This window comes from Tachyglossus aculeatus, chromosome 14 (genome assembly GCF_015852505.1).
Source record: "Tachyglossus aculeatus isolate mTacAcu1 chromosome 14, mTacAcu1.pri, whole genome shotgun sequence".
NCBI classification, from domain to species: domain Eukaryota; kingdom Metazoa; phylum Chordata; class Mammalia; order Monotremata; family Tachyglossidae; genus Tachyglossus; species Tachyglossus aculeatus.
The window spans coordinates 58143868-58169146 of NC_052079.1; the positions used below are offsets into that span (position 1 = coordinate 58143868).

At 45.4% G+C, this 25279-nt stretch overlaps 1 protein-coding gene across 1 annotated transcript in view; it reads right to left on the reverse strand.

Annotated features, from left to right (window-relative positions):
* FBLN1 (fibulin 1) overlaps window positions 1–17370 on the reverse strand; it is an 87263-nt gene extending 69893 nt beyond the window's left edge. The window contains exons 1-2 of the mRNA XM_038756438.1: window positions 17132–17370; window positions 404–506 (exon numbers count right to left, since the gene is read on the reverse strand). Coding sequence (XP_038612366.1) covers window positions 404–506; window positions 17132–17198 — 170 coding nt within the window. The 5' untranslated portion in view covers window positions 17199–17370. The remainder of the gene's footprint in view (window positions 1–403; window positions 507–17131) is intronic.
* Between the last annotated feature and the right edge of the window lie 7909 nt (window positions 17371–25279).

The following is a 25279-nucleotide window of genomic DNA, read 5'->3' on the forward strand; positions in this document are numbered from 1 at the left end:
ATGCAGGTGATTATGGTATTTGTTAAGCACTTACTGTATGCCAAGCTTTAGATGATAAATTGTTTACTTTGCTGTTTCCTGGGGGCAGAAGCAAGGCTGTTTCTCTAAAATCGGCCCCCTTTCCACCGATCTTTGACTTGCGCAGGGGCTTGCTCTCCCGCCCAATTACCTTGTAGCTACCCCAGGGCTTAGAACAGTTCCTGGCACATAGTAAGCACTTAACAAATAACATAATTATTATTGCTATTATTATGTAGTGGTCACTGACTGCCCACCCCCGGTTACCAAAAATGGGGTAAGAGAAGGCTCTGGAATTCTGCCCTTCGGCCTAACCAATGAAAAAACCATCACCTAAATGGATTCACCGAGTATACAACCCAGAGGTGACCAACTAAGGCAGTACCTGCATTCTTTGGCTTCTGAAATGTACGGCATATTGCAATTTCTTTTTTCAGTCGCCCACTTATTCCCCTCCGTGCAGCAGTCTTCCATTAAATCTGCAGTAACTGGAAGAAAAGAAATCCAAATACGTGCATGAGGATATAACTGTGCAGTGTGTGAACACACCTATACCTTTTATGTATCTATCAATCCATGGTATTTACTGTGGGTAGAGCATTGTACTAAGTGCTTGAATGAGGACAATACAGGAGAGTTGGGAGACATATTCCCTGCCCACGGCAAGTTGTATCTACTTAAATGTACCCATGGTGTTCTCTGAAAATGTAGAAGTCACGTTTTTGAAGATCGACTCCTTCACGAAAACTCGGATTACCGGACGGACTCCTTCTCTGACAACTTGTGAGAGCATGTAAACCTTCTGCGCCTCTCTTACTTGCTCCTTCATTCATCCTCCCTTCCATCCCCATGGCACACACGTATATATCTGTATAGATCTCAAATTTATTAATTTATATTAATGTCTGCCTCCCCCTCTAGATTGTGAGCTCACTGTGGGCAGGAATGTGTCTGTTGTTATACTGTACTCTCCCAAGCACTTAGTACAGTGCTTTGCATACAGTAAGCGCTCAATAAATACAATTGAATGAATGAACATCAGATCCTGATCTGCCTAGATGGATGTGTAAAAATCATAATAATGGCGGTATTTGTTAAGTACTTACTCTGTGCCAAACACTGTACTAGCTCTAGAAGGTAAGCTTGTTGTGGGCAGGGAATGTGTCTGTTTATTGTTATATTCTACTCTCCCAAGGGCTTCACACACAGTAAGTGTTCAGTAAATACAATTGAATGAATGAATGAAAAGCACTGGGGTAGTAATAATAATGATGGCATTTATTAAGCACTTACTATGTGCAAAGCACTGTTCTAAGAGCTGGGTAGATACAAGATGTGGGGTACAGCCCCTGTCCTACATGGGGCTCACAATCTAAGCGGAAGCAATGAAAACACACATTACAGGAGAAACTCACAGCACTTATGTACATGTCTACAAATTGAATATTATCAATTATTTATCTTAATGCCTACCTCCCCCTCTAGACTATAAGACTAAGCAAAAATTAAGGCAGCCATCCCACCAAAAGCTACAATTTGGAGGGCCAAAGCCCCAAAAGTTGAGATTCAGGCATCCGGCCCTCTAAAAAAAGCAGAGAACAGGCTTGCCACCTATCATAAACAGATGGCCACTCCTATAAAAGAAGAAAATCCACCATTCTCCCCACCTTCAAAGCTTTAGAAAAACCATAAGTCCCCCAAGAGGCCTTCCATTCATTCATTCTTTCAACTGCTTTATTGAGCATTTACTATATGCACAGCACTGTACTAAGCACTTAGGCAAGTACAACTAATACAATACTACTTTCCCACCTAAGCCTTCATTTCCCCTACTCCTTTTCCCTTCTGTGTCACCCTCATTCTTCAAACTCTCCCCTTTAAGCACTTGATAGTCATCCCAATCTGAGCCCCACAGCTCTTACGTACATATCTGGAATTGATTTTAATACCTATCTCCCTCGCTACACTGTAAATTCCTTCTGAAATGGGAAGTGCCTACCAACTCTTGTACTATATCAGTCCATCAATCAGATTTACTGAGCATTTCCTGTGGGCAGAACACTGTACTAAGCTCTTGGCAGAATACGATATAACAGAGTTGGTAATAACAATAACCGTGGTATTTGTAAAGTGCTTTCTATGTGCCAGGCACTGTATTAAGTGCTGGAGTAGATGCAAGGTAATCAGGTTAAACACAGTCCTTGTCCCATATGGGGATCAGTTTTCATCCCCATTTTACAGATGAGGTAATGGAGGCACAGAGAAGTGACTTGCCCAAGGTCACACAGCAGACAAGTGGCAGAGTCAGGATTAGAACCCAGGTCCTTCTGACTCCCAGGACCGGGAACTTTCCACTAGACCACACTGCTTCTCTAATGTGGTAGACACAGTTCCTGCCAAATTTGAGTTTACAGTCGAGAGGGTGCTTAGTACAGTGCCCGGCATAGGTAAGCACTCACTAAATACCACTGATTATGGCAACAGGATGCTTGGCGAAATCATAATTATTTACTCTCTCTAATATCCAGCCTACTATTTAAGGACATAATACCAAAGATTCCAACCTGTCCCTCTTCTTTACTCCTCTTAACCCTCTATGGACCTTGGGATTTATCCAAATCCCTCTGAGCCCTGTGCTCAAAGAGCCGCTATTATTATAATTATATACACACAGGGGAGGAAGAGAAGCAAGAAAATCAGAGGAGACATAAAAGCACTAATCCTGAAGATAAACTAAGCTCTCAGGCCTAGTTTCATATTCTGCCCTGAAAATTTTTCTTTTTTTTTTTTCTACCAAAATGTAGGAGGTAGTCAACGTGGGTGAGCTGAGGAAACTTCCACAAATGACAGGGTTTGAAGAACTCCCTAGAAGAGCAGATGTAAGAGTTTACCTCACAGTAGAGCATTCAGAATTGAGAAGGGAACATGAGTCCCACTTTTTTTTCCCCAATTAGAGGATTTAGGGAAGGATACCTTTAGCAGCCAGCAACACTGACCACAAAGTGATCTGTTAAATTCTGTCCCCTTTGTTATCTGATAAATGGTTAAACTTTACTACCTTTCCAAAGTCCAGGTCTTGCCCTGCCCAGCTCAGCCTCTCTGAAATTCTCCTGGACATCACCCTTGGCTCCCAAGCAAAGGAAAGCTCTAGAGGGCATGGAATAAGAAGAGCTTCGGTCATGTGGTTCTAACCTGGCTTCTAATCACAGCTCCACCACCTTGTCTGCTGTGTGACCTTGGACAAGTCACTTTGCTTCTCTGGGCCTCAGTTACCTCATCTGTAAAATGGGGATTAAGACTGTGAGCCTCATGTGGGAATGGACTATGTCCAATCTGATTAGTTTGTATCTAACCCAGTGCCTAGTATGGTGCCTGGCACATAGCGAGCGTTTAATAAATGTAATTTTAAAAAAACATTCAGTACATCCAGCAGATCATAAACTCCTTGAATTATAGGTAGGAATCATCCCTACTGACTCTATTATACTTCCTCTAACCACTCAGTACAGTGCTCTGCAAGCAGTAGGTGTTCAGTAAATACTATTGATTGATTGACAGTGTTCTGAACAGCAAAATTTCGGAGTAAAAGTGAGCTATAAATCAGAACAAGCTTAAGAGTCAAATGATTAAGATTTGTGATAGAAAGTTCAAAGTAAAAGGCAGCCTGGCTACATATGCTACTTTCCCATTATCTGGCTGCTCTGTGAAGTGAAAACACATACACACACAACCCCCCCTGAAAAAAACACCCACCAGTAGAAAGTGCCAAAATTTTCATCAACTTCTTGGAATTTATATAGTTTAGAAAAATATTTTCTAAAGCCTAGTCTGCATATGTGGGTGCTCTGAACCCAGAAGGCAGTCAATAAATTATTAGGTCATTTATTAAGCACTTACTATATAAGCTGGGGTAGATTGAACTTCATGAGACTAGATGAGGTTCCCTCCTCTTACAGGCCTATAAGTGCCATTAATTAAGGACACAATGTTTAGAGGAGTGATAATGTATGAAAGGAAATGCTGGGGAGGAATCACAGGCATCTTGCAATGCCAAAAAAACTTGTTTTTTTGAAATGAATACTCTTCATATAAGGATAGGACGAGATTATGACCTGCAGTGGTGTTTAGGGAGAGCAGTGTGGCCTAGTGGAAAGAGATGGTCCTGGGAGTCAGAGGACCCGGGTTCTAATCCCAGCTCTGCCATTTGGCTGCTGTGTGACATTGGACAAGTCACTTCCTGTCTCTGTGCCTCAGTTTCCTCAACTATAAAATAGGAAGTTTTGGTTTTGGGGGTGGCTGGTTTTTATGGCCAGGCTGAAAGGTACAAGGGAAGACTGTATTCAATGCCACATGGTCCCCTGTATTAGAAAGATTTTCCCCTTTCAGAGAAAACTCGCCAATTCCCATCCACCCGAGACCCCGTTTCCCGAAAGGCAGTTGGGAGATTTCACAGCAGACGCTGTGCCCCGCTCTGATAGTGATTCTGCCTCATCGGCACCTGGAAGTTTCCTGGCTCTGAAAGCGATGAGAATTATATGTGCACATATGGTTTTGCCACCATAGAGTGCCCAAGGCTGGGCGATGCCAAGGAGATGCTGAGGGAGTAGGAGGACAAATGGAGGGAGTGGGGGGGCTCGAGTCCCTGCAAACTAACCTTATCGCGTTGGCTTGTTTCTCAAAGGAGTGGCAGGGCCAGAGAACCCTGGAAATCCAGCTGATGAGCCCCAAGCCTTTTTTTAATGGTACTTGTTAAGCACTTAATATGTGCCGGGCACTGCCCTAAGCACTAGGGTAGATATAAGTTAATCAGTTTGGTCACACTCCACTTCCCACATAGGGCTCATGGTCTTCATCCCATTTTACAGATAACTGAGGCACAGAGAAGTTAGGTGACTTGTCCAAGGTCAGACAGCAAACAAGTGGCAGAGTCAGAATTAGAACCCAGGTCCTTCTGACTACAAAGCATCTCTCCCGGCTTCCGTGGCAGGCAGGAGCAGGTGACTCCTGGAACGCACCTTCCCCTATAATAAGAATAATAATAATAGTATTTGTTGAGCACTTATTATGTGCCAGGCACTGTACTAAGCGCTGGGGTGGATACAAGGAAATCAGGTTGGACACAGTCCCTGTCCCATGTTGGGCTCACAGTCTGTCCCCATTTTGCAGATGGGGTGACTGAGGCTCAGAGAAGTGTACTTTCCAAGCACTTAGTACAGTGCTGTGCACACAGTAAGCACTCAATAAATATAATTGAATGAATGAAGTGACTGCCCAAGATTACAAAGATGATAAATGTTGGAGTCAGGATTAGAACCCATGACCTTCTGACTCCCAGGCTTGTGCTCTAACCACTATGTCATGCTGCTTCTACATGACACGTAGTAAAAATTATGCGGCATTTGGCAAACGCTTACCAAGTGACAGGCACTGAGCTCAACACTGGGGTAGACACAAACTAATCATATCAGACACCGTCCCTGTCTCTCGTGGGGATCACGGCCCAAGGGGGAGAGAGAACAGTTTAATCCCCATTTTTACAGATGAGAAAACTGTCCCAGGGAAGTGACTGGCCCAAGGTCACACAGCAGGGAGGCGGCACAGCTAGACCCCAAATCTCCTGATTCCAAGTTCCGTACTCTTCCAAATCACAATACTGAACTCCCACTCCCTCCCACACCGCCCAGAGGAGATCGACCTTTCCAGAAGGGCAGTGAGGGCCTCTGACAGGGAAGAGGAGGAAGAGGAGGAGGAGGAGGGGCAGAGGATGGGGACACAGAGGACAAAGAGCAAGACCAATTCTCAACATGTCAGCAGGACACGCTGTTTTGTAACAGGTTCACCCAGCACCAATATTTATTAAGAACATGTGTGGGCCCACATCTCCTAGTCTCACAGCTCACATTCCAAAATAAATCCATCCATCGAGTTCGTGTCTGTTTTATCTTTTCCCTCAGACCTGGAAGTATGAGGCAAGTCTGAGAAAATGAGAACAGACAGTGAGCAGACTCTCATTTGGGACTTTTAGATTCAATTTCCCAACTATGCTTGACTTCATTTTCAGAAGTTTGAAAACAAGATCCAAGGGTTTTAGGTTGTATTTTTTTTTTTTTGCTGTTGTCCCAATTACAACTTCTAAAAGGATTTTTATGAAGGACCGCTTAGGGATCATAGCAATATTTCTTAAGCACCTACTAAGTGCCAAGCACTGCACTAAATCTGGCCACAGAGACAAGATAATTGTCAAACACATTCCTTGTCCCACATGAGGTTGGAGTCTAAGGGGGAGGGAAAACAGGTGTTGAATCCCCATTTCACAGATGAGGAAAATGAGGCACAGAGCAGTTAAGCAACCTGCTTAAGATCACTCAGCAGGCAAGTGGCAGAGCTTAGTGACAGAAACTCAAAGAGGATAATTCTTGGAAATAGTGGTCAGATCCAAATTTCAGGAGCCTTTTTTTATTGTGCTAGGCACTGTACTAAATAATGGGATAGACACAAGATAATCGGGTTGAACATGGTCTCTGTCGCACAGTCTAAATCCCTATTTTACAGATAAGGAAAATGAGGTAACAGAGAAGTAAAGGCTCAATAAATACGGTTGAATGACTGATTAAGTGACTTGCCCAAGGTCTCACGGCAGGCAAATGGCAGAGCTGGAATAATAACCCAGGTCCTCTGAATCCCAGACCTTTGCTCTTCCCACTAGGACATGCTGCTATCATCATCATCATCAATACAATTGATGATGATGATGATGATGCTTCTTGTGGTTGTAGATTCTAGTCCTCACTATCTCAATTTTTCCCTCTATGAAAAGTGTAGCAATTTGAATGGATTAATTAATAATAATAATAACTTGCTTATTTTTTGATACTTGTTAAGCACTTACTATGAGCCAGGCATTGTACTAAGCGCTGGGGTAGGTACCAGATAATCAGGTTGGACACAGTGTCTGTCCCATATGGAGCTCACAGACTGTCGGAGGGGAAAGGGGGTGATTGATCCTCATTTTACACATGAGGTAACTGTGGCACAGAGAAGTTCAGTGACTTTCCCAAGTTACAGAACAGGAATTGGAACCCAGGTCCTCTGACTCCCAAACCCCTGTTCTTTCCACTAGGGCACACTATTTCTAATAATAATCTGAATAATTACTGTTATAATAATGATAATCTGAGCGATCAACCCTCTCTGTTCAAAAGCACTTAAGAATTCAATGTCCCTTTGAAAACATTGAGGAAGGTTACTAGTATTATCAATAATAATAATAACAATTATGATACTTATTAAGCACTTACTATGTGCCAAGCACTCTTCTAAGCACTGGGATAGATACAAGCTAATCAGGGTGGGCAGTCCCTGTCCCACATGAGGCTCATAGTCTTAATCCCCATTTTACAGATAAGGGGACTGAGGTCTAGAAAAACTAAGGTGACTTGCTCAAGGTCACACTGCAGACCTGCGATAGAGCCGGGATTACAACGAGATCCTTCTAACTCCCAGGCGTGTGCTCTATCCACTATGCCACACTGTTTCTCTGTTACTGATTAGTAACTGGGAGCTCTGAACTAATCAAGTAGTTTGCCTGAAGGACGCAACTAAGACTCAGGATATGGTCAAATGAGCCTCAGTCCAGGAAATTGGTGGTCCTGAGACCACTTCTGCTCTCTCGCTCCTACCCATCTTGTTTCCAGAACAAAGCACAAAGAGACGAGCAAGGGAACCACCTAATCGGAGACTCAGTTTTGGATAACCACCAACGATAAATAGGGTCTCCAAATCACCATCTTTAATGGCGTCAACTACTCTAAGAGGCCTCTAGTAGAAGCGGGCTCAACAACTTCTCTTCCACAAAAGCGGCAGAATGCTGCTCTTTGTCAAAACTCAGGAGAGGCATATTTCCAGATGTTTAAAGTTACACTACAGCCGCCGCTGGGAAGGAGAGAGATCCGCCCAACACTCCATCAGCAGATGACTACCCAGACGTCCCTGACACAATGACGTCAGCCATCATTTATCATCCACGACAGTAGCTTCGATCCATTTTTTCTCCAAGGGAATTTTTTTTTTTAGGGTTCACATTCTTACTGTGAAATTTTGGCCATCCTTCTCCAGCCAAATGAAACACCCAATTGTTGTCTATTTTTCAGATGTAAGCATTAAGCCAAGTCAACGATAATCCCGGAATTAATGAAAGAGTTTTGATTCTAAGACAGTGATATCAAAGGGAAAGTGGAGACTGCGTGAATGGGGAAATGGCAATGAAGCCACTATTATCTAATATTAAAAATAATAATGATGGTATTTGTTCATTGCTTACTATGTGCCAAGCACTGTTCTAAGCACTGGGGTAGATACAAGGTAATCAGGTTGTCCCACGTAGGGCTCACGGTCATAATCCACATTTTACAGATGAGGTAACTGAGGCACAGAGAAGTTAAGTGAGTTGCCCAAAGTCACGCAGCTAAGTGGCGGAGCAGGGATTAGAACTCACGACCTCTGACTCACAAGCCTGTGCTCGTTCCACTAAGCCATGCTGACTACTCTGCTGAGTGCTTCGGAGAGCATGACAGAGTGAGTAGAAATGTTCCCTGCCCTCAAGAACCTTATAGTCTACAGTATAGAGCACTGAATCTAGTGCTGGGGAGAGTACAATAGAGTTAGTAAACATGATCGTTGCCCACAAGGAGTTTACTGTCTACTGTTTGCAGACTACTGCCCTAAGCACTTAAGAAACCATGAGAGTTAAACGACCCGATCACTAGAGCTTAGATCAGTGCTTGGCACATAGTAAGCGCTTAACAAATACCATCATTACTATTATTGTTATTATTATTATCATCATCATTGGTGGTATTTACTGAGTCCTTACTTTGTGCAGAACACTGTACTAGGTGCTTGGGAAAATACAGAATAACAAAGTTGGTAGATATGTTCACTGCCCACAACAAGCTCACAATTTAGAAGGGTAGGCAGACATTAATATAAATGTTACAGTCCCTCTAGACTGTAAGGTTTTATGGGCAGGAGTGTATCTGCTAATTCTGCTGTACTCTCCCAAGTGCTTAGAACAGTGCTCTGCACACTGTAAGTACTCAATAAATACCACTGATTGTTCGACTGATAAAAAGTATACATATAATTTACAGATGTGTAAATTGCTGTGTGTGTGTGTAATAGATGTGTACATAATTGCTGTGGGGCAAATACCAAATTCAGTTGTTCCTTCAGTTGTATTTATTGAGCACTTACTGTATGTACAGCACGGTACTAAGTGCTTGGGAGAGTACAACAGTAAACAGTCACATTCCCTGCCAACAACAAGCTTACAGTCTGGAAGCGGGGAGACAGACATCAACATAAATAAATGAAACAAAATTACAGATATGTACACAAATGGTGTGGGGCTGGCTAGCGTAGCACTAGCAAGACACATGCCCCCTGCCCTCACGAAAAGTCTAACGAAAGTGGTTTACAGATGAGTACAGAGAAAGAACAAGTATAAAGCAGAGCAAACATATTGATATTAAAAACCTGGATAAATAGATGTATGTTGTATCAATTGATCAACAGTATTTGAGTGCCTATTGTGTGCAGGACACTATACTAAGTGCTTGGGAGAGTACAGTACAATAGAGTTGACAGTCACGATACACACTGTTCTAAGTGCTGGGGAAGATACAAGTTAATCAGGTTGGACACAGTCCATGTCCTGCATAGGGCTCACAGTCTTAATTCTCCACTTTACAGATGAGGGAACTGAGGCCCAGAGAAGCGAAGTGACTTGCCCAGGGTCACGCAGCAGATAAGTGGTGGAGCCACGATTAAAACCCAGGTTCATCTGACTCCCAAGCCTGGGCTCTATCCACGAGGCCAGGCTGCTTCCTCCTTCTACCTCCATCACCAAAGTGAATCTCACCCCACAGAGAGACACCCCAGGAGGGAGATGAGGGGTGGGGTGAGCAGCAAGAGGAGGAGAGGAAGCAGGGGAGGGAAAGGATGAGTGTGGGAGATGGATCCATCACTAAATCCTGTCAGTTTGACCTTTATGACATTGCTAAAATCCACCCTTTCCTCTCCATCCAAACTGCTACCACATTAATCCATATACTTATCCTATTCCACTTCGATTACTGTATCAGCCTCCTTGCTGACCTCCGAGCCTCCTGCCTCTCCCCACTCCAGTCCATACTTCACTCTGCTGCCGGGATCATTTTTCTACTAAAACGTCTGGGCTATATTTCCCCACTCTCCGATAAACTCCAATGGTTACCCAACCACCTCCGCATCCAACAGAGACTCCTCACCATTGGCTTTAAAGTAGTTGATCAACCTGTCCCCTCCTACCTCACCTCGCTACTCTCCTACTGCAGCCCAGCCTGCACACTTCACTCCTCTAATGTAAACTCCTCACTGCACCTCGATCTCATCTATCTCACCTTAGTCTTTTGAAGGCCCATCTCCTCCAAGAGGTTTTTTCCTAAGCCCTCCTTTCCTCTTCTCCCACTCCCTTCTGCATCGCCCTGACTTGCACTTTTATTCATCCCCCCACCCCGCCCCACAGCATTTATGTCCATATCTATAATTTGTTTATATTCACGTCTGCCTCCCCCTTTAGACTGTAAGCTCATTGTGGGTAGAGAATGTGTCTGTTGATTATTGTATTGCATTCTCCCAAGTGCTTAGTACAGTGCTCTGCAAACAGTAAGCTCTCAATAAATACAATTGACTAAATGGAAAGGAGGAGCAGGGGCAGGAGGGTGGTGGTATTACTCTATTTATTTTACTTGTACATATTTACTATTGTATTTATTTTGTTAATGACGTGTATCTAGCTTCATTTTTATTTATTCTGGTGACTTGACACCTGTCCACATGTTTTGTTTTGTTGTCTGTCTCCCCCTTCCAGACTGTGAGCCTGTTGTTGGGTAGGGACCGTCTCTATATGTTGCCAACTTGTACTTCCCAAGCGCTTAGTACAGTGCTCTGCACACAGTAAGCGCTCAATAAATACGACTGAATGAAATGAATGAATGGTAAGACCAAGTGAGATGAGAGAGAGGTAACTGGGGTGATAACCCTCCAAATGCAAGAGAGTAAAGAGAAACACCAAATTAAGAGAGGTCCCAGCAGTGCCAGAAGTGAATATCGGCTGGAGACAGAAGAGGATGAGAACAGAAAGCAAACAAAGATGGGAAGGGAGGGAAATAGGGAAAGACAGGGAGAAACAGGGAACACCGGAACCTCTCATTACAGTAAATAAAAATAAGCTCTACAATATTTCGTTAGAATTGGGAAAAGGTTCCATGACAGCTGAATATCTTCTAAAATAACACGACCACATGGTTTTAAGAAAAGTCTTTGGTCTCGACAGCCTTTCCCATTGCCCTTAATCTGTTTGAAAAGTCCTAAGACTGAGAAGGCTGAAAGCAGTTGGCCCACAGGTCTGGAGAAAGCTGATCGCTTCTCTCCTTCCCACCCACCCTAAAGTGAAAAGGAACAAAAACAGAGGCATTTTGGCTATCTCCATCCCCATCACATATGGGGACAGCTAATTTTACATTCCAACTTCAGCCCTACTCCTTTCTAGAGTTTTCACCTAGATGATTTGGCAGGAGGTGGGACAGAGCATTATTTCATAACTGCAATTTGGGGGATAATGTTCTCACTGCTTTTGTTTCAAAAGAAAAGCAGGGTTTTTTGGTCCGCTACAAATTTGCAAATATTCTTCTCGTCTTACATTTTTTGTGCTGCTGAAAAAATGGCAATTGGAAGAGGCAGACCATTCTTTTCTACCCCATTTCACGCCACATTTCCAAATGACTCTGATTTCTCATTCGGCAAACATAACTGAGTGTTTCTTTCTGAAATGTATTGGAAGGCGACATGCCCAGGGAACAGCAGCAGGCGGGAGAGTTGGCTGCCATTTAATAATCCTTTTTTAAAAGCAACGTGAGACGAGGAGGGTAAAGCGAAAACAACACCAGGCCCAGCAGGCAGCACAAGATCCCGGGAAGGCTGAGAGTTTGCCCACAACTCCAAGCCCTAAGGAGGCTGAATTTCTGCCTCTCTAAGCTATGGCACGCTTTTGTTTTTATTTGGTGTAATTGTTTTTGTTGTGTTTACTGTTCTATCATGTCTGATGTGTCTGTCTCCAGGCCCTTCTCCCGACTTGTACACTTAGATTTGGAGCCCTTGGGGACAGGGACCTCGTGTAATTCCCACCTGGGTATTCTCTCCCACCGCTTAGTACAGTGTTCTGCACATAGTAAGCGCTTAATAAATGTAAGTCACTTCACTTCTCTGTGTCTCAGTCACCTCAACGGGAAAATGGGGACTATGACAGTGAGCCCCATGTGGGACATGGACTGTGTCCAATCTGATTAGCATGGATCTACCGCAGCACTTAGTAAGTACTTGAGAAATAACACAAAAAATGCTATTACTACTATAAGCATGATGGCACAGTAAGGGAGTGTGTGTGTGTCTGTGTGTGTGTGTGTCTGTGTGTGTGTGTGTGTGTGTGTGTGTGTGTGTGTGCTTTCCATGTGTTGCACATGTTGCAGCTAGGACTGGCTCCTACAGTACCCTATCCTTCCATGCCCATAGGTGAATTTAACTGCCAGTGGTGTCTTCTTTGAGTATGAAAGACATCTGTGTGAATGTATATGTTTACAAATATGTGTGAATACATATACCTATACATATACATGCATGTACATGTATATTTATATATACGTATATACATTTATATAAAGGTTTGCTTTGTGCCATTTATTTTGGGTGCCTTTTGAAACAAAACATTTTAAAATACCAATCTGGGGTTTCACATCAAACCACATGGCTTTATCCTTTCTGCTGTAATTTCCCAAGAGCTTAGTACAGTACATTTCACTCAGTAGACACTCAATAAAAACCTTCACTACTACTATTCTAGGAGGTCACTATGACAATATCTGATATTTGAGGCGTTAAGTGTTACATTTGACAATCCTACCAGTGAGTCACAAAATTAGGAAATGCTTTCTTTTCTGACTTCCCATGTGGGGAGCTTGGGGCTTTTTGTTTTTTGGGGTTTTTTATTTTATTTTTTCCCCCCTCTCTAAATACTTGGTTGGAACTGGCTTGGGTCACTTGCCCATCTATTTATTCAGTCAGGGTTAAATAAATAACCACAACTAAAGGAGAAATGCTGATAGTTCCAGCACTTTAACACTGAGACCCAAAAAGATCCAGAAACACACTCAACCCAGCTGGTCTTTGTTCCTTCCCCACCCCCGACATAAAAGTTTCAGGTTTCAAACAAAAACACCATAAAAGGCAGGCCATCCCTCCCAAACCAGTCCTTGGAGAGGATCCCAACACCAAAGCAAGGTCAGAGGTCACAGTACCCCTGTTGTGGAACACGGGTTTGGGAGTCAGCAGACCTGGGTTCTAATCAATCCATCAATCCTAGTCCTCCTGCTCCCCCACTCGCCTGCTGTGGGACCTCAGGCAAGACACTTCACTTCTCTGTCCTACTTTCTTCATCTGTAAAATGGGGATGAAACCGCCTGTTCTCTCTCCCCCTTAGACCGTGAGCTCAGTGTGGGACAGAGATTGGGTCTGACCTGATTGTCTTTTATCTACCCCAGCACTTGTACAGTGCTCGGGCATAGCAAGCACTTAAATACCATTATAACAATAATAATAATGGTATTTGTCAAGTGCTTACTATGTGCCAAGCACTGTTCTAAGCGCTGAGGTAGATACAAGGTAATCACATTGTCCCACGGAGGGCTCACAGTCAATCCCCATTTTATAGATGAGGTAACAAACACAGAGTAGTTACGTGACTTGCTCAAAGTCACCCATCTGATAAGTGGCGGAGCAGGTATTAGAACACATGACCTCTGACTCCCAAATCCGGTGCTCTTTCCACTAAGCCACACTGCTTTTACGATTATTGTTATTATTCCCTCATTATTCAGTTCCTGAGCATCTGCCAGCCACATTTGGGACTGGACAGTGGCTTCTTCCCATTTCCAGTTGTGGGGAAGGATAGTAGAACACACGTGGTGTTTCTAGGAGCAATTTAATTTTTCCAAAGCACTTTCGAATCAGTGCTCTTGCTTGCCCCTCACCACATCCCTGTGAGGTAGACAGGACTGCCCCTCTGCATCAAAAAGAAACTCCTTACCATCAGGACCCTTCTTCTATCTTTCTGATCTCCTACAACAACCCAGATGCCTGCCTACTCATTGTACTTTGATCACCTGTCTCATCGCTGACCCCTCACCCATGTCCTCCCTCTGGTCTGGAACTCCCTCCCTTTTCTTATCTGACAGACGATCACTCTCCCCACCTTCAAGCCCTTATTAAAAGCACAACTCCACCAGAAGGCCTTCCCTGAATAAGCCCTTTATTTCCTCTATCCGCCCCCGCCTCGCTCAGCTTCTACTATGTACTTGGCTGTGTACCCCTTAAGCACTCTGATACTCACCCCATCCCCAGAATACATACGCATGTATGTACTATTTCCCTTAACTGTAATCTATTTTAAAGTCTCCTCCTGTAGTCCATAAACCATATTCAATAAATACGATTGAATGAATAAGCTCCTTGTGGGCAAGCATCACATCTTCCAACCCTGTTGTACTGTACTTTCCCAAGCCATTAGTTCAGTGTACACAGTAAGTGCTCAGTAAATACCACTGATTAAGGAAGAGCAGGAATCTTAACCCCATTTTACGGACAGAACAACTGCAATCCAGAGGGTGACTGTCCAAGGTCACCCAGTCGACCAGTGGCAGAACTAGGACTAGAACCAGGGTCTCCAAACCCCCACCCCAGTCTCTTTCCATTCTGCCATATTGTCTCTCCACTGTGGGAAAATCTCCAGGGTCAAAGTTCGCCAATCTCTGATAACGGTGCCCGGCTGGCAGGACCTGGGATGATAACTAAGAGGCAGGTGGGATGGTATCTCATGGGATGCCAAAGCCCTCACCCCTCCCCTTCCCACTTGGAGCCCAGCAACTTTTATAAGGGTTTGGAGACTACTTTCTGGTTATCCCAAAAGGAGCTGGGAAAATGAGCCTAGGCAGCTGGCTGGAAGCAGCTGTCATTTTTCCTTTATGCATTCATTCATTCAATCATATTTATTGAGCACTTACTGTGTGCAGAGCACCATACTAAGCGCTTGGGAAGTGTACAAGTTGGCAACATACAGAGACGGTCCCTAGCCAACAACGGGCTCACAGTCTAGAAGGGGGAGACAGACAACAAAACAAAACATGTGGACAGGTGTCGTCATCAGAATAAATAGAAATAAAGCTATATGTGCATCATTAACAGAATAAATAGAATAGTAAATATGTACAAGTAAAATAAATAGAGTAATAAATCTGTACAAACATATATACAGGTGCTGTGGGGAGGGGAAGAAGGTAGGGCAGGGGGGATGGGGAGGAGGAGAGGAAAAAGGGGGCTCAGTCTGGGAAGGCTTCCTGGAGGAGGTGAGCTCTCAGTAGGGCTTTTAAAGTCTTCAAAGACCAGGACTCCCGCTCAAAGGAGTGTCTGGGGTCCAACTCCGAGCTGGGGGGAGAGAAGTGGGGTTCACATACCCCACTGCAAATTTGAACGGACTGGGGGCGAGGGGGCATCCTGAGACACACTTCCTACCCTGTGCAGCCTTGCCAGGTGGAGGGGATGAGGGGGAGAGACAGAGAGAGAGACAGAATGAGTGATCGGGACACACTAACTTGCCTTGGGTGACACCTCCCTGTCCTCCCTCCTCAATCAATTAAGGGCATTTACTGAGTGCTTGCTGTGGGCACAGCATTGTAGTAAGCATTTGGGAAGACACAAGGGAGTTGGTAGACACATTCCTGCCTCCTTATAGTGATAGTAATTACGGTATTTGTTAAGCACAGAGATAGATTCATGATAATTAGTTGGATGCAGTCCCTGTCCCACTCGGGGCTCACAGTCTAAACAGGAGGGGGAACAGAGATTTTCTCCCCAATTTGTAGATGAGGAAACCGACAAAAGAAAAGTGACCCAAGCCCCTTGCCGCCTCCCCCAGCCCGGGTTCTGTGGGGTAGGGACCGTTTCTATTTGTTGCCAACTTGTACTTCCCAAGCGCTTGGTACAGTGCTCTGCACACAGTAAGCGCTCAATCAATACGATTGAATGAATGAATGAACTAAACCATGCGGTTCCCCCCCCCCCCCCATCCTGGAGGGAAGGAAAGGGGGGCACGAAAAAGTTGTGTTAGCCCCCTCCTCCGGGAAGCCAACAAAGCGCCCCAGGTGTCCCCTTTTCCCGGTCAGAAGAAGGGGTCCCTGGAGTGACCCACACCTGGTCCTAGCTGGGGGGAGGGGGGGCTGTGAGAGGGACCCCCATCCCCTCTTTGCCTGCACGCCTGCACTAAGGGAAGGGTCAGGGCTGAGCCTCATCTTACCTCCTTCCCTTCCCCACAGCACCTGTAAATATGTTTGTACATATTTATTACTCTATTTATTTATTTATTTTACTTGTACATATCTATTCTATTTATTTTATTAGTATGTTTGGTTTTGTTCTCTGCCTCCCCCTTTTAGACTGTGAGCCCACTGTTGGGTAGGGACCGTCTCTGTAGGTTGCCAACTTGTACTTCCCAAGCGCTTAGTCCAGTGCTCTGCACACAGTAAGCGCTCAATAAATACGATTGATTGATTGATTTTATATTATTTTATTTTGTTAGTATGTTTGGTTTTGTTCTCTGCCTCCCCCTTTTAGACTGTGAGCCCACTGTTGGGTAGGGACTGTCTCTATAGGTTGCCAACTTGGACTTCCCAAGCGCTTAGTCCAGTGCTCTGCACACAGTAAGCGCTCAATAAATACGATTGATTGATTTCATTTTATTTTGTTAGTATGTTTGGTTTTGTTCTCTGTCTCCCCCTTTTAGACTGTGAGCCCACTGTTGGGTAGGGACTGTCTCTATAGGTTGCCAACTTGGATTTCCCAAGCGCTTAGTCCAGTGCTCTGCACACAGTAAGCGCTCAATAAATACGATTGATTGATTGATTGATTGATTGATTGATTGAGCCGGACCCCCGTTCCCCTTACGCCCCCCACCCACGCCCCCCTTTACCTCGGGCCTCCAGGAGAGTCAGCAGGGCCAGCAGGGCCAGGGCGGGCCGCTTTCCGACCAGCTCCATGGCGCAGAGGGTCCCGGGGTCCCGGGGAAGGGTTAGGGTCCTCTCGGCTTTGGGGTCCCCAGGAGCCCCCTCTTCTCTTCCTGCTCCCGCTGTCCACCCCGAGGACCGGCCGGGCTGGGAGCTCGCTCGCCCTCGCCTCTCAATTAGCCCAACGGCGGGGGCTTCACCGGCAGCCAGGGCCCGGGCAGGGGGAGGGGAAAAGGGGGCGGCCCTGGAGGGAGGGAAGATGGGGAGGGAAAACGGCGGGGGGGGGGGTCGGGACGAGGAGGGGGAGGGGGCGGTCCTGGGGAGGAGGACGAGGAGGAGGACGAGGAGGAGGAGGAGGGGAGAGGGATGATGGATGGAGGGGCCGGCAGGGGAGCGGGAAAGTTGTCGGAATCGGCCCAGGGGCTCGCATTGATTCCCTCCAGCCGAAGCAGTGGAAAGACCCCGAGCTCGGGAGTCACAGGTCATGGGTTCAAATCCCGACCCCGCCATTCGTCAGCTGTGCGACTTTGGGCGAGTCACTTCGCATCTCTGGGCCTCAGTGACCTCATCTGGAAAATGGGGGTTAAGACTGGGAAGCCCCACCTGAGCCCCTTCCTTCCTCTCCCCCTCGCCCCCCTCTCCATCCCCCCCCATCTTAGCTCCTTCCCTTCCCCACAGCACCTCATCATCATCAGTCGTATTTATTGAGGTGATCAATCAATCAATCAATCAATCAATCGTATTTATTGAGCACTTACTGTGTGCAGAGCACTGGACTAAGCGCTTGGGAAGTACAAGTTGGCAACATATAGAGACAGTCCCTACCCAACAGTGGGCTCACAGTCTTAAAGGGGGAGACAGAGAACAAAACCAAACATCCTAACAAAATAAAATAAATAGAATAGATATGTACAAGTAAAATATATATGTATATATGTTTGTACATATTTATTACTCTATTTATTTATTTATTTTACTTGTAAAATATATATGTATATATGTTTGTACATATTTATTACTCTATTTATTTTGCTTGTACATATTTATTCTATTTACTTCATTTTGTTAGTATGTTTGGTTTTGTTCTCTGTCTCCCCCTTTTAGACTGTGAGCCCACTGTTGGGTAGGGACTGTCTCTATATGTTGCCAACTTGTACTTCCCAAGCGCTTAGTACAGTGCTCTGCACACAGTAAGCGCTCAATAAATACGATTGATTGATTGATTGATTGATCACCTTGTATCCTCCCCAGCGCTTAGATCGGTGCTTTGCACACAGTAAGCGCTTAACAAAACCCAGCATCATCATCATCATCCAATCGTATTTATTGAGCGCTTCTAGGCTGTGTCTAGAATAGGCTTCTATTCTTCTAGACTGTGAGCCCGCTGTTGGGTAGGGACCATCTCTATATGTTGCCAACTTGCACTTCCCAAGCGCTTAGTACAGTGCTCTGCATACAGTAAGCGCTCAATAAGTACGATTGAATGAATGAATAAGTGCAGCTTACTGTGCGCAGAGCATTCATTCATTCATTCAATCGTATTTATTGAGCGCTTACTGTGTGCAGAGCACTGTACTAAGCGCTTGAGAAGCAGAGTGGCTTAGTGGAAAGAACCCGGGCTTGGGAGTCAGAGCTCGTGAGTTCTAATCCCGACTCCGCCACTTGTCTGCTGTGTGACCTTGCGCAAGTCACTTCATTTCTCTGGGCCTCAGTGGCCTCATCTGTAAACTGGGGATGAAGACCTTGAGCCCCAAGTGGGATAACCTGATTACCTTGTATCTCCCCCAGCGCTTAGAACAGTGCTTGACACGTAGTAAGTGCTTAACAAATACCAACATTATTATTATTATTGGAGAGTACAATAGAGCAATAAAGAGGACAATCCCTGGGCGAGCCTTCTTGCAAGTGGGCAAGCTGGGAGCTCTCCCCCTCCCCACTTTAATTTTCCCCTTGATCTTGTTCCCCTGAGAGGAAGGCCAGGTCGGGACAGGACCGAACTGACCGCTCCAGGGCCGGTGGGGGAGCTGAGGTGTTTTTTTTTTTAATGACATTTATTAAGTGCTTACTATGTGCAAAGCACTGTTCTAAGCGCTGGGGGGATGCAAGGTCATGTGGTTGTCCCACGTGGGGCTCACAGTCTTCATCCCCATTTTACAGATGAGGGAACTGAGGCACAGAGAAGTTAAGTGACTTCCCCAAAGTCACGCAGCCAAGTGGCGGAGTCGGGATTTGAACCCATGACCTCTGACTCCAAAGCCCGTGCTCTTTTCCACTGAGCCACGCTGCTTCTCTGAGGTTACCCACCCCCTCACCAGGACCCTCTGCCCAATGCCAAGGACCCTTTCCGCCAATCAAACCATCGACGGGATTGATGGAGCGCTCATTCATTTGGTCGTATTGGTAATAACGATGGTATTTGTTAAGCGTTTACTAGGTGCCAAGCGCTATTCTAAGCTCTGGGGTAGATACGAGGTCTTCAGGTTGTCCCACGTGGGGCTCACGGTCTTAATCCCCATTTTCCAGATGAGGTGACTGAGGCCCAGAGAATTTAAATGACATGCCCAAAGTCACACATCTGATAAGTGGAGGAGTCGGGATTAGAACCCACGACCTCTGACTCCCAAGCCCGGGTTCTTGCCACTAAGCCATGCTGAGCACTTACTGTGTGCAGAGCGCTGTACTAAGCCCTTGGAAGTTACAATACAGCAATAAAGAGAGACTATCCCTGTCCACAACGGGCTTATTCATTCATTCATTCATTCAATCGTATTTAATGAGCGCTTACTGTGTGCACAGCACTGTACTAAGCGCTTGGGAAGTACAAGTTGGCAACATATAGAGACAGTCCCTACCCAACAGTGGGCTCACAGTCTAGAAGGGAAGGGCTTATAGTCTACAGGAGTGAAAGATATCAACAATAATTAAGAATTATGATATTTGTTTAGCGCTTACTATGTACCAGGCACTGTACTAAGCGCTGGGGTGGACACAAGCAAATTGGGGTTGGATACAGTTCCTGTCCCACATGGGGCTCACGGTCTTCATCACCATTTTACAGATGAGGTAACTGAGGCATAGGGAAGTAAGGTAGTCCCCCTCCCCATCCCCCCACCTTACCTCCTTCCCTTCCCTACAGCACCTGTATATATGTATATATGCTTGTACATATTTATTACTCTATTTATTTATTTATTTATTTATTTTCCTTGTACATATCTATTCTATTTATTTTATTTTGTTAGTATGTTTGGTTTTGTTCTCTGTCACCCCCTTTTAGACTGTGAGCCCACTGTTGGGTAGGGACTGTCTCTATATGTTGCCAACTTGTACTTCCCAAGCGCTTAGTACCGTGCTCTGCACACAGTAAGCGCTCAAGAAATACGATTGATGATGATGATGATGAAGGTGCCAAAGGCCACACAGCAGACAAGAACAGTGCTTTGCACATAGTAAGCGCTTAATAAATGCCATCATTGTTATTAATTGGCTGAGTCGGGATTAGAACCCATGACCTTCTAGAGTTCCAGGCCCGGGCTCTATCCACTACGCCATGCTGCTTCCCGTATTTAGGGAGCACTTACTGTATGCAGAGCACTGTACTAAGCGCTCAGGAGAATACAACATAGCAGTGTAACAGAGCTGGAACACACGTTCCCTGCCCAGGACGAGCTGAGCGAATGCCAAAAGACGGTATTTAAGGAGGGGGTGTAAGACGCCTGTGGGCTTAGCGCGTCTGGCTTCTCCGCCCCCCGCCCCCAGCAGACTTTTGATTTAGTTAGCAAACCGCTGGGATTTTAGGGGAGTAATAAAATGCAAAATGCGGCGGCTCTTCCCCTCTCCCGGGAAATAAAAATAGCCTTATCTCTCAGTCGCCCTTGTCCTTTGCCCTCCTGGAACTGGATTCCTCTCCCTGCCCTTACCCTTCCGGATCTCCACGAAGCCTGCATTTTTCAAACAATCTATTAATGGTATTTACTGAGCGTTTACTCCATGCAGAGCACTGTACAACGGACTGGGGAGAGCATAATACAACGGAGTTGGCAGACACGTTTTCTGCCCACAACGAATTGAGTCTAGAAGGGGAGGCAGACGGGGGACTAAGTCTCTCCTCTCCCTGGGAAGCCTTGCCCATCTGTCTTCCCTGTTCCTGGTCTTAAATTTCCTCAGGGTATTCTGCATAAACTCTCTTAATCCACTGAGTTTTTCCAATCAGCACTCCTTCCTCCCTAGCTCAGGCACACATCAGGCCCCAGTCAATCAATCAATCAATCAATCGTATTTATTAAGCACTTGCTATGTTCAGATCAATCAATCAATTGGTATTTATTGAGTGCTTACTATGTGCAGAGCACTGCACTAAGCACTCGGGAGAGTACAACAGAATTAACACACATATACCATACCCACAACAAGGTTACAGTCTAGGGAGGACTGTACTAAGTGCTTGGGAAAGTATCCATGGCTCAATGGAAAGAGCACAGGCTTGGGAGTCAGAGGTCATGGGTTCAAAACCTGTCTCTGCCAATTAGCTGTGTGACCTGGGGCAAGTCACTTAACTTCTCTGGGCCTCAGTTCCCTCATCTGTAAAATGGGGATGAAGACTGTGAGCCCCCCGTGGGACAACCTGATCACCTTGGAACCTCCCCAGTGCTTAGAACAGTGCTTTGCTCATAGTAAGTGCTTAATAAATGCCAATATTGTTATTATTACTGTATTTAACAGACACGTTCCCTGCCCTTAACAAGCTTACAGCCTAGAGGGGGAAGGGACCTTACAGTCTAGAGAGGATTGGCTGTACTAAATGCTTGGGAGAGTCCAATACAACATAATTAGCAGTCACACTCCCTGCCCATAACAAGGTTCCAGTCTAGAGGACTACTGTCCAGAGTCTGCCCGGTGAATGTGCATAGAGAGTTGTGCCACCTGCAAATATCACTTATAATCCCTGGAAGGGTTTTCAAAGAGAAGCAGGGCTGCATTTTGCAGAGAGCCCCTGAAACCCCCTTGCCCCAGGAGGACTGTCCCCTTCCCTCCAGTGAGCCCTTGGAGGACCTAGGGAAAAATAAAGTGGGGGTCAGAGCAAAGGCCAGGGATTTGTGTTGTTGCTTAGCCTGCAGTCCGTGGTGAGCCGTCCTAGAAAAGAGCACAGAATGCTGTTTTAGTTGTCATTGGTTGGGAGTTCAGCAGGAAGGGATTTTAATGGGGGATTTTGGGAAGAGGACCTAGGGAGAGGTTGCGAGATCAATCAATCAATCAATCATATTTATTGAGTGCTTACTGTGTCCCAAATACTGTACTAAGTGCTTGGGAGAGTACAATATAAAAATAATCAGACACAGTCCCTGCCCATAGTCAGCGCTTAACAAGAACCATTAAAAAAAAAGTAACCTTCCCTGCTGATGGCACAATCCCAGCAGGCACTCAGTCAATCAATCAATCAATCAGTCATATTTTTAAGCATCTACTTTGTGCAGAGCACTAGGGAGAGTCCAGTTTGACTGAGTGGGGGCATACATTCGCTACCCACATGGAGTTTACAGTCTAGGGGCATAATATAGCATGGCTGAGATTTTGGAGGGATATTCTGGGATCATGAGGTGACAAAATCCCTAAAAGAAAACTCACTCAACTCTTCCATGACCAATGGTACTTTAAGTAAATGCCTTCCATTGGCCATATATGAGAAGACAAGGTGTGGTGTTCTGGGGATTGGGAGTATGGAAAATCCATTAAAGGACTGTGCAATGGCAAAAATCAGAAGGCACAAGTAAAAATAGCAACAGGACACAAAATTGAGGCCCATCTCCTTCTCTTCTTCCTCCTTCTTCTCCTCCTCCTCCTCCTCTTTATCTTCCTCCTTTTCTCTTTCCTTGTCTTCCTGTGGAGGCCTTAGCCCCCATATCTTTTCCACTTTTCCTGTGCTGAATGGGTTGAGGCCTGCAGGCATTTTTCTTTCCTTTTTGATAGTCACTTGCCTTATTTTTTTTCCTTAGGATTTTTGCACTGCCCCCACTCCCTTACTGTCTCTTGCTCCCCCAAGGGGCGGCACTTTGGTCCTGGTCCCTAAGTGTCCCAGGACTCCTTAAGAACTTAGAAGAGAACAAAGGAGTTCTAGGCCCCTTTCCTTTTTCGATTGCTTTTTTTCTCCAGTGACATTTTCTGTTATTATATTGAGCTGCCTATATCCCTTTCCTCTCTGTCCTTTTCAGCTTCTCTGTCTTGATAGTGGCCTCTGCCTCCCTCTCCTGCTTCCCCTGTTCCTCTCCTTCATCCTGCTGCACTCACTCCCCCACACCCCATCCCTCAAGGGCCGGCACCGAGAGGCACATCGCCCAAGCTGGAGCACTGATGGGAAGATGGCACGTTGTCAGGACTTCCTCCAGTCTCCAAAGGGTAGGCGAAGACTTCACACATGGGCAATCTGAGCCTCGGAGAAAGTGCTCAGAGAAGAGAAGATAGAGAGGGGACAGAGGGGCCGGGAGAAAAGAGAGGGGAGAGGAGAGAGGAAGAAGGGGAGGAAAGAGGAGAGAGGAGAGCTTAGAGGAGGTGGGGAGAGGAGAGTTTACAGGAGGGGGAGAGGAGAAAGAGGGAAGAAGGGGAGGAAAGAGGAGGAGAGCTTAGAGAATTGGGGGGAGAGAGAGAGAAGAAGGGGAAAGGAGAGAGAAGAGCTTAGAGGGGGAGAGTACAGAAAGGGAAGAGGGATGAGGGGAGAGAGGAGAGAGTGGAAAGCGCAGGGGAGAAGTGAGAATGAAGAAGCGGGGAGAGCTTAGAGGAGAGCAGAGAAGAGTGGAGAAGACAAAGAGGAGAGACGGCAGAGGGAAGAAAAGGGAAAGGGGAGAGAAGAAAGGGAAGAGGAGAGAGGAAAAGGGGAGGGTAGAGGAGGTGAGGGAAGAGGAAAGGGGGTGAGGGAAGAGGAAAGGGGGTGAGGGAAGAGGAGAGAGGCAAAGGGAGGAAGAGAGGAAAAGAGGAGAGGGGGTGAGGGAATAGGAGACAGGAAAAGGGGAGGGGGGGTGAGGGAAAAGGGGAGGGGAAGCGATGAGGGAAGAGGAGAGAGAGGAAAACAGAAAGGGAAGAGAAGAGGGTTTTTCCAATTTTTAGAGTTCACAAGGATGCCATTAACAGTCACACTGGGAAGTTGAGCCCAAGTGAAATAAAAAATGCTAAAGGTTGGGACCTGGGCTCTCTCCAGAGCCAGGCGCTCAGTGTGGATTTGATTCTGAGAGACAGCAGTCTGCTCCGCCAGGCTTTTACACACACCTAATCACTCCATTGTGTACGAAATCCACTTTAATAATAAAACTTTGTCCAGAAATAGAATACATCTGCTAAGTGTTTCCATTAATGTGATCTGAGTTTTTAGGACTTCGAATGCTTAAAAAAAAAAAGAACGCAGCCCAGGAGGGTATTTTTAAAATCTTGTTAGAAAATGAAACAGGTCATAAACTCCTGATGTCTGCCTTAAAGAGGCAAATTACAAAGAAATTTGTTAGGACAGGCTTGGAATTCAATCAGTCCTTACCTAAGGGTCCCTAACATTCCTGGACTATCCAAGAGTTGTTTTTTCTGAACATGGGATAAAATATCAGCCCCCACAGAAGAGGAAGCTACCCTAATCCTACATACCTTTTTATGACCTTTGTCCAATTTTCAGGAGAGGAATCTAAAATCGATCATTTAGCCCATGGTATATATTGAGCATTTAATATGTGCAAAGCTCTGTACTAAGCCCTTGGGAGAGTGCCATGCAACACAGTTGGTAGACAAATTCCCTGCCCAAGGTAGGCTTACAGTCTAGAACTTACAGTCTGAAAGTTTGCCTTTGGTAGTTAGATTTGATAATTAAATGGTTTCACACTCAAGTTTGAAATGAATACATGTTGCTGATTTGTACTTCCCAAGCTCTTAGTACAGTGCTCTGCACACAGTAAGCACTCAATAAATATGATTGAATGAATGAATGAATGAATGAATGCCTGGGCTTAGTGAAAAGAAAGATTCCATCTAGGCTAGGGCCTAGCCCGGTTTTTAGTTGGATAATAAATACCCCAAGATTCAAGATCAATCAGCAGGCAGAAAAGTGGTGATTCCAGATGAATCCACTACTCACCCTGCTA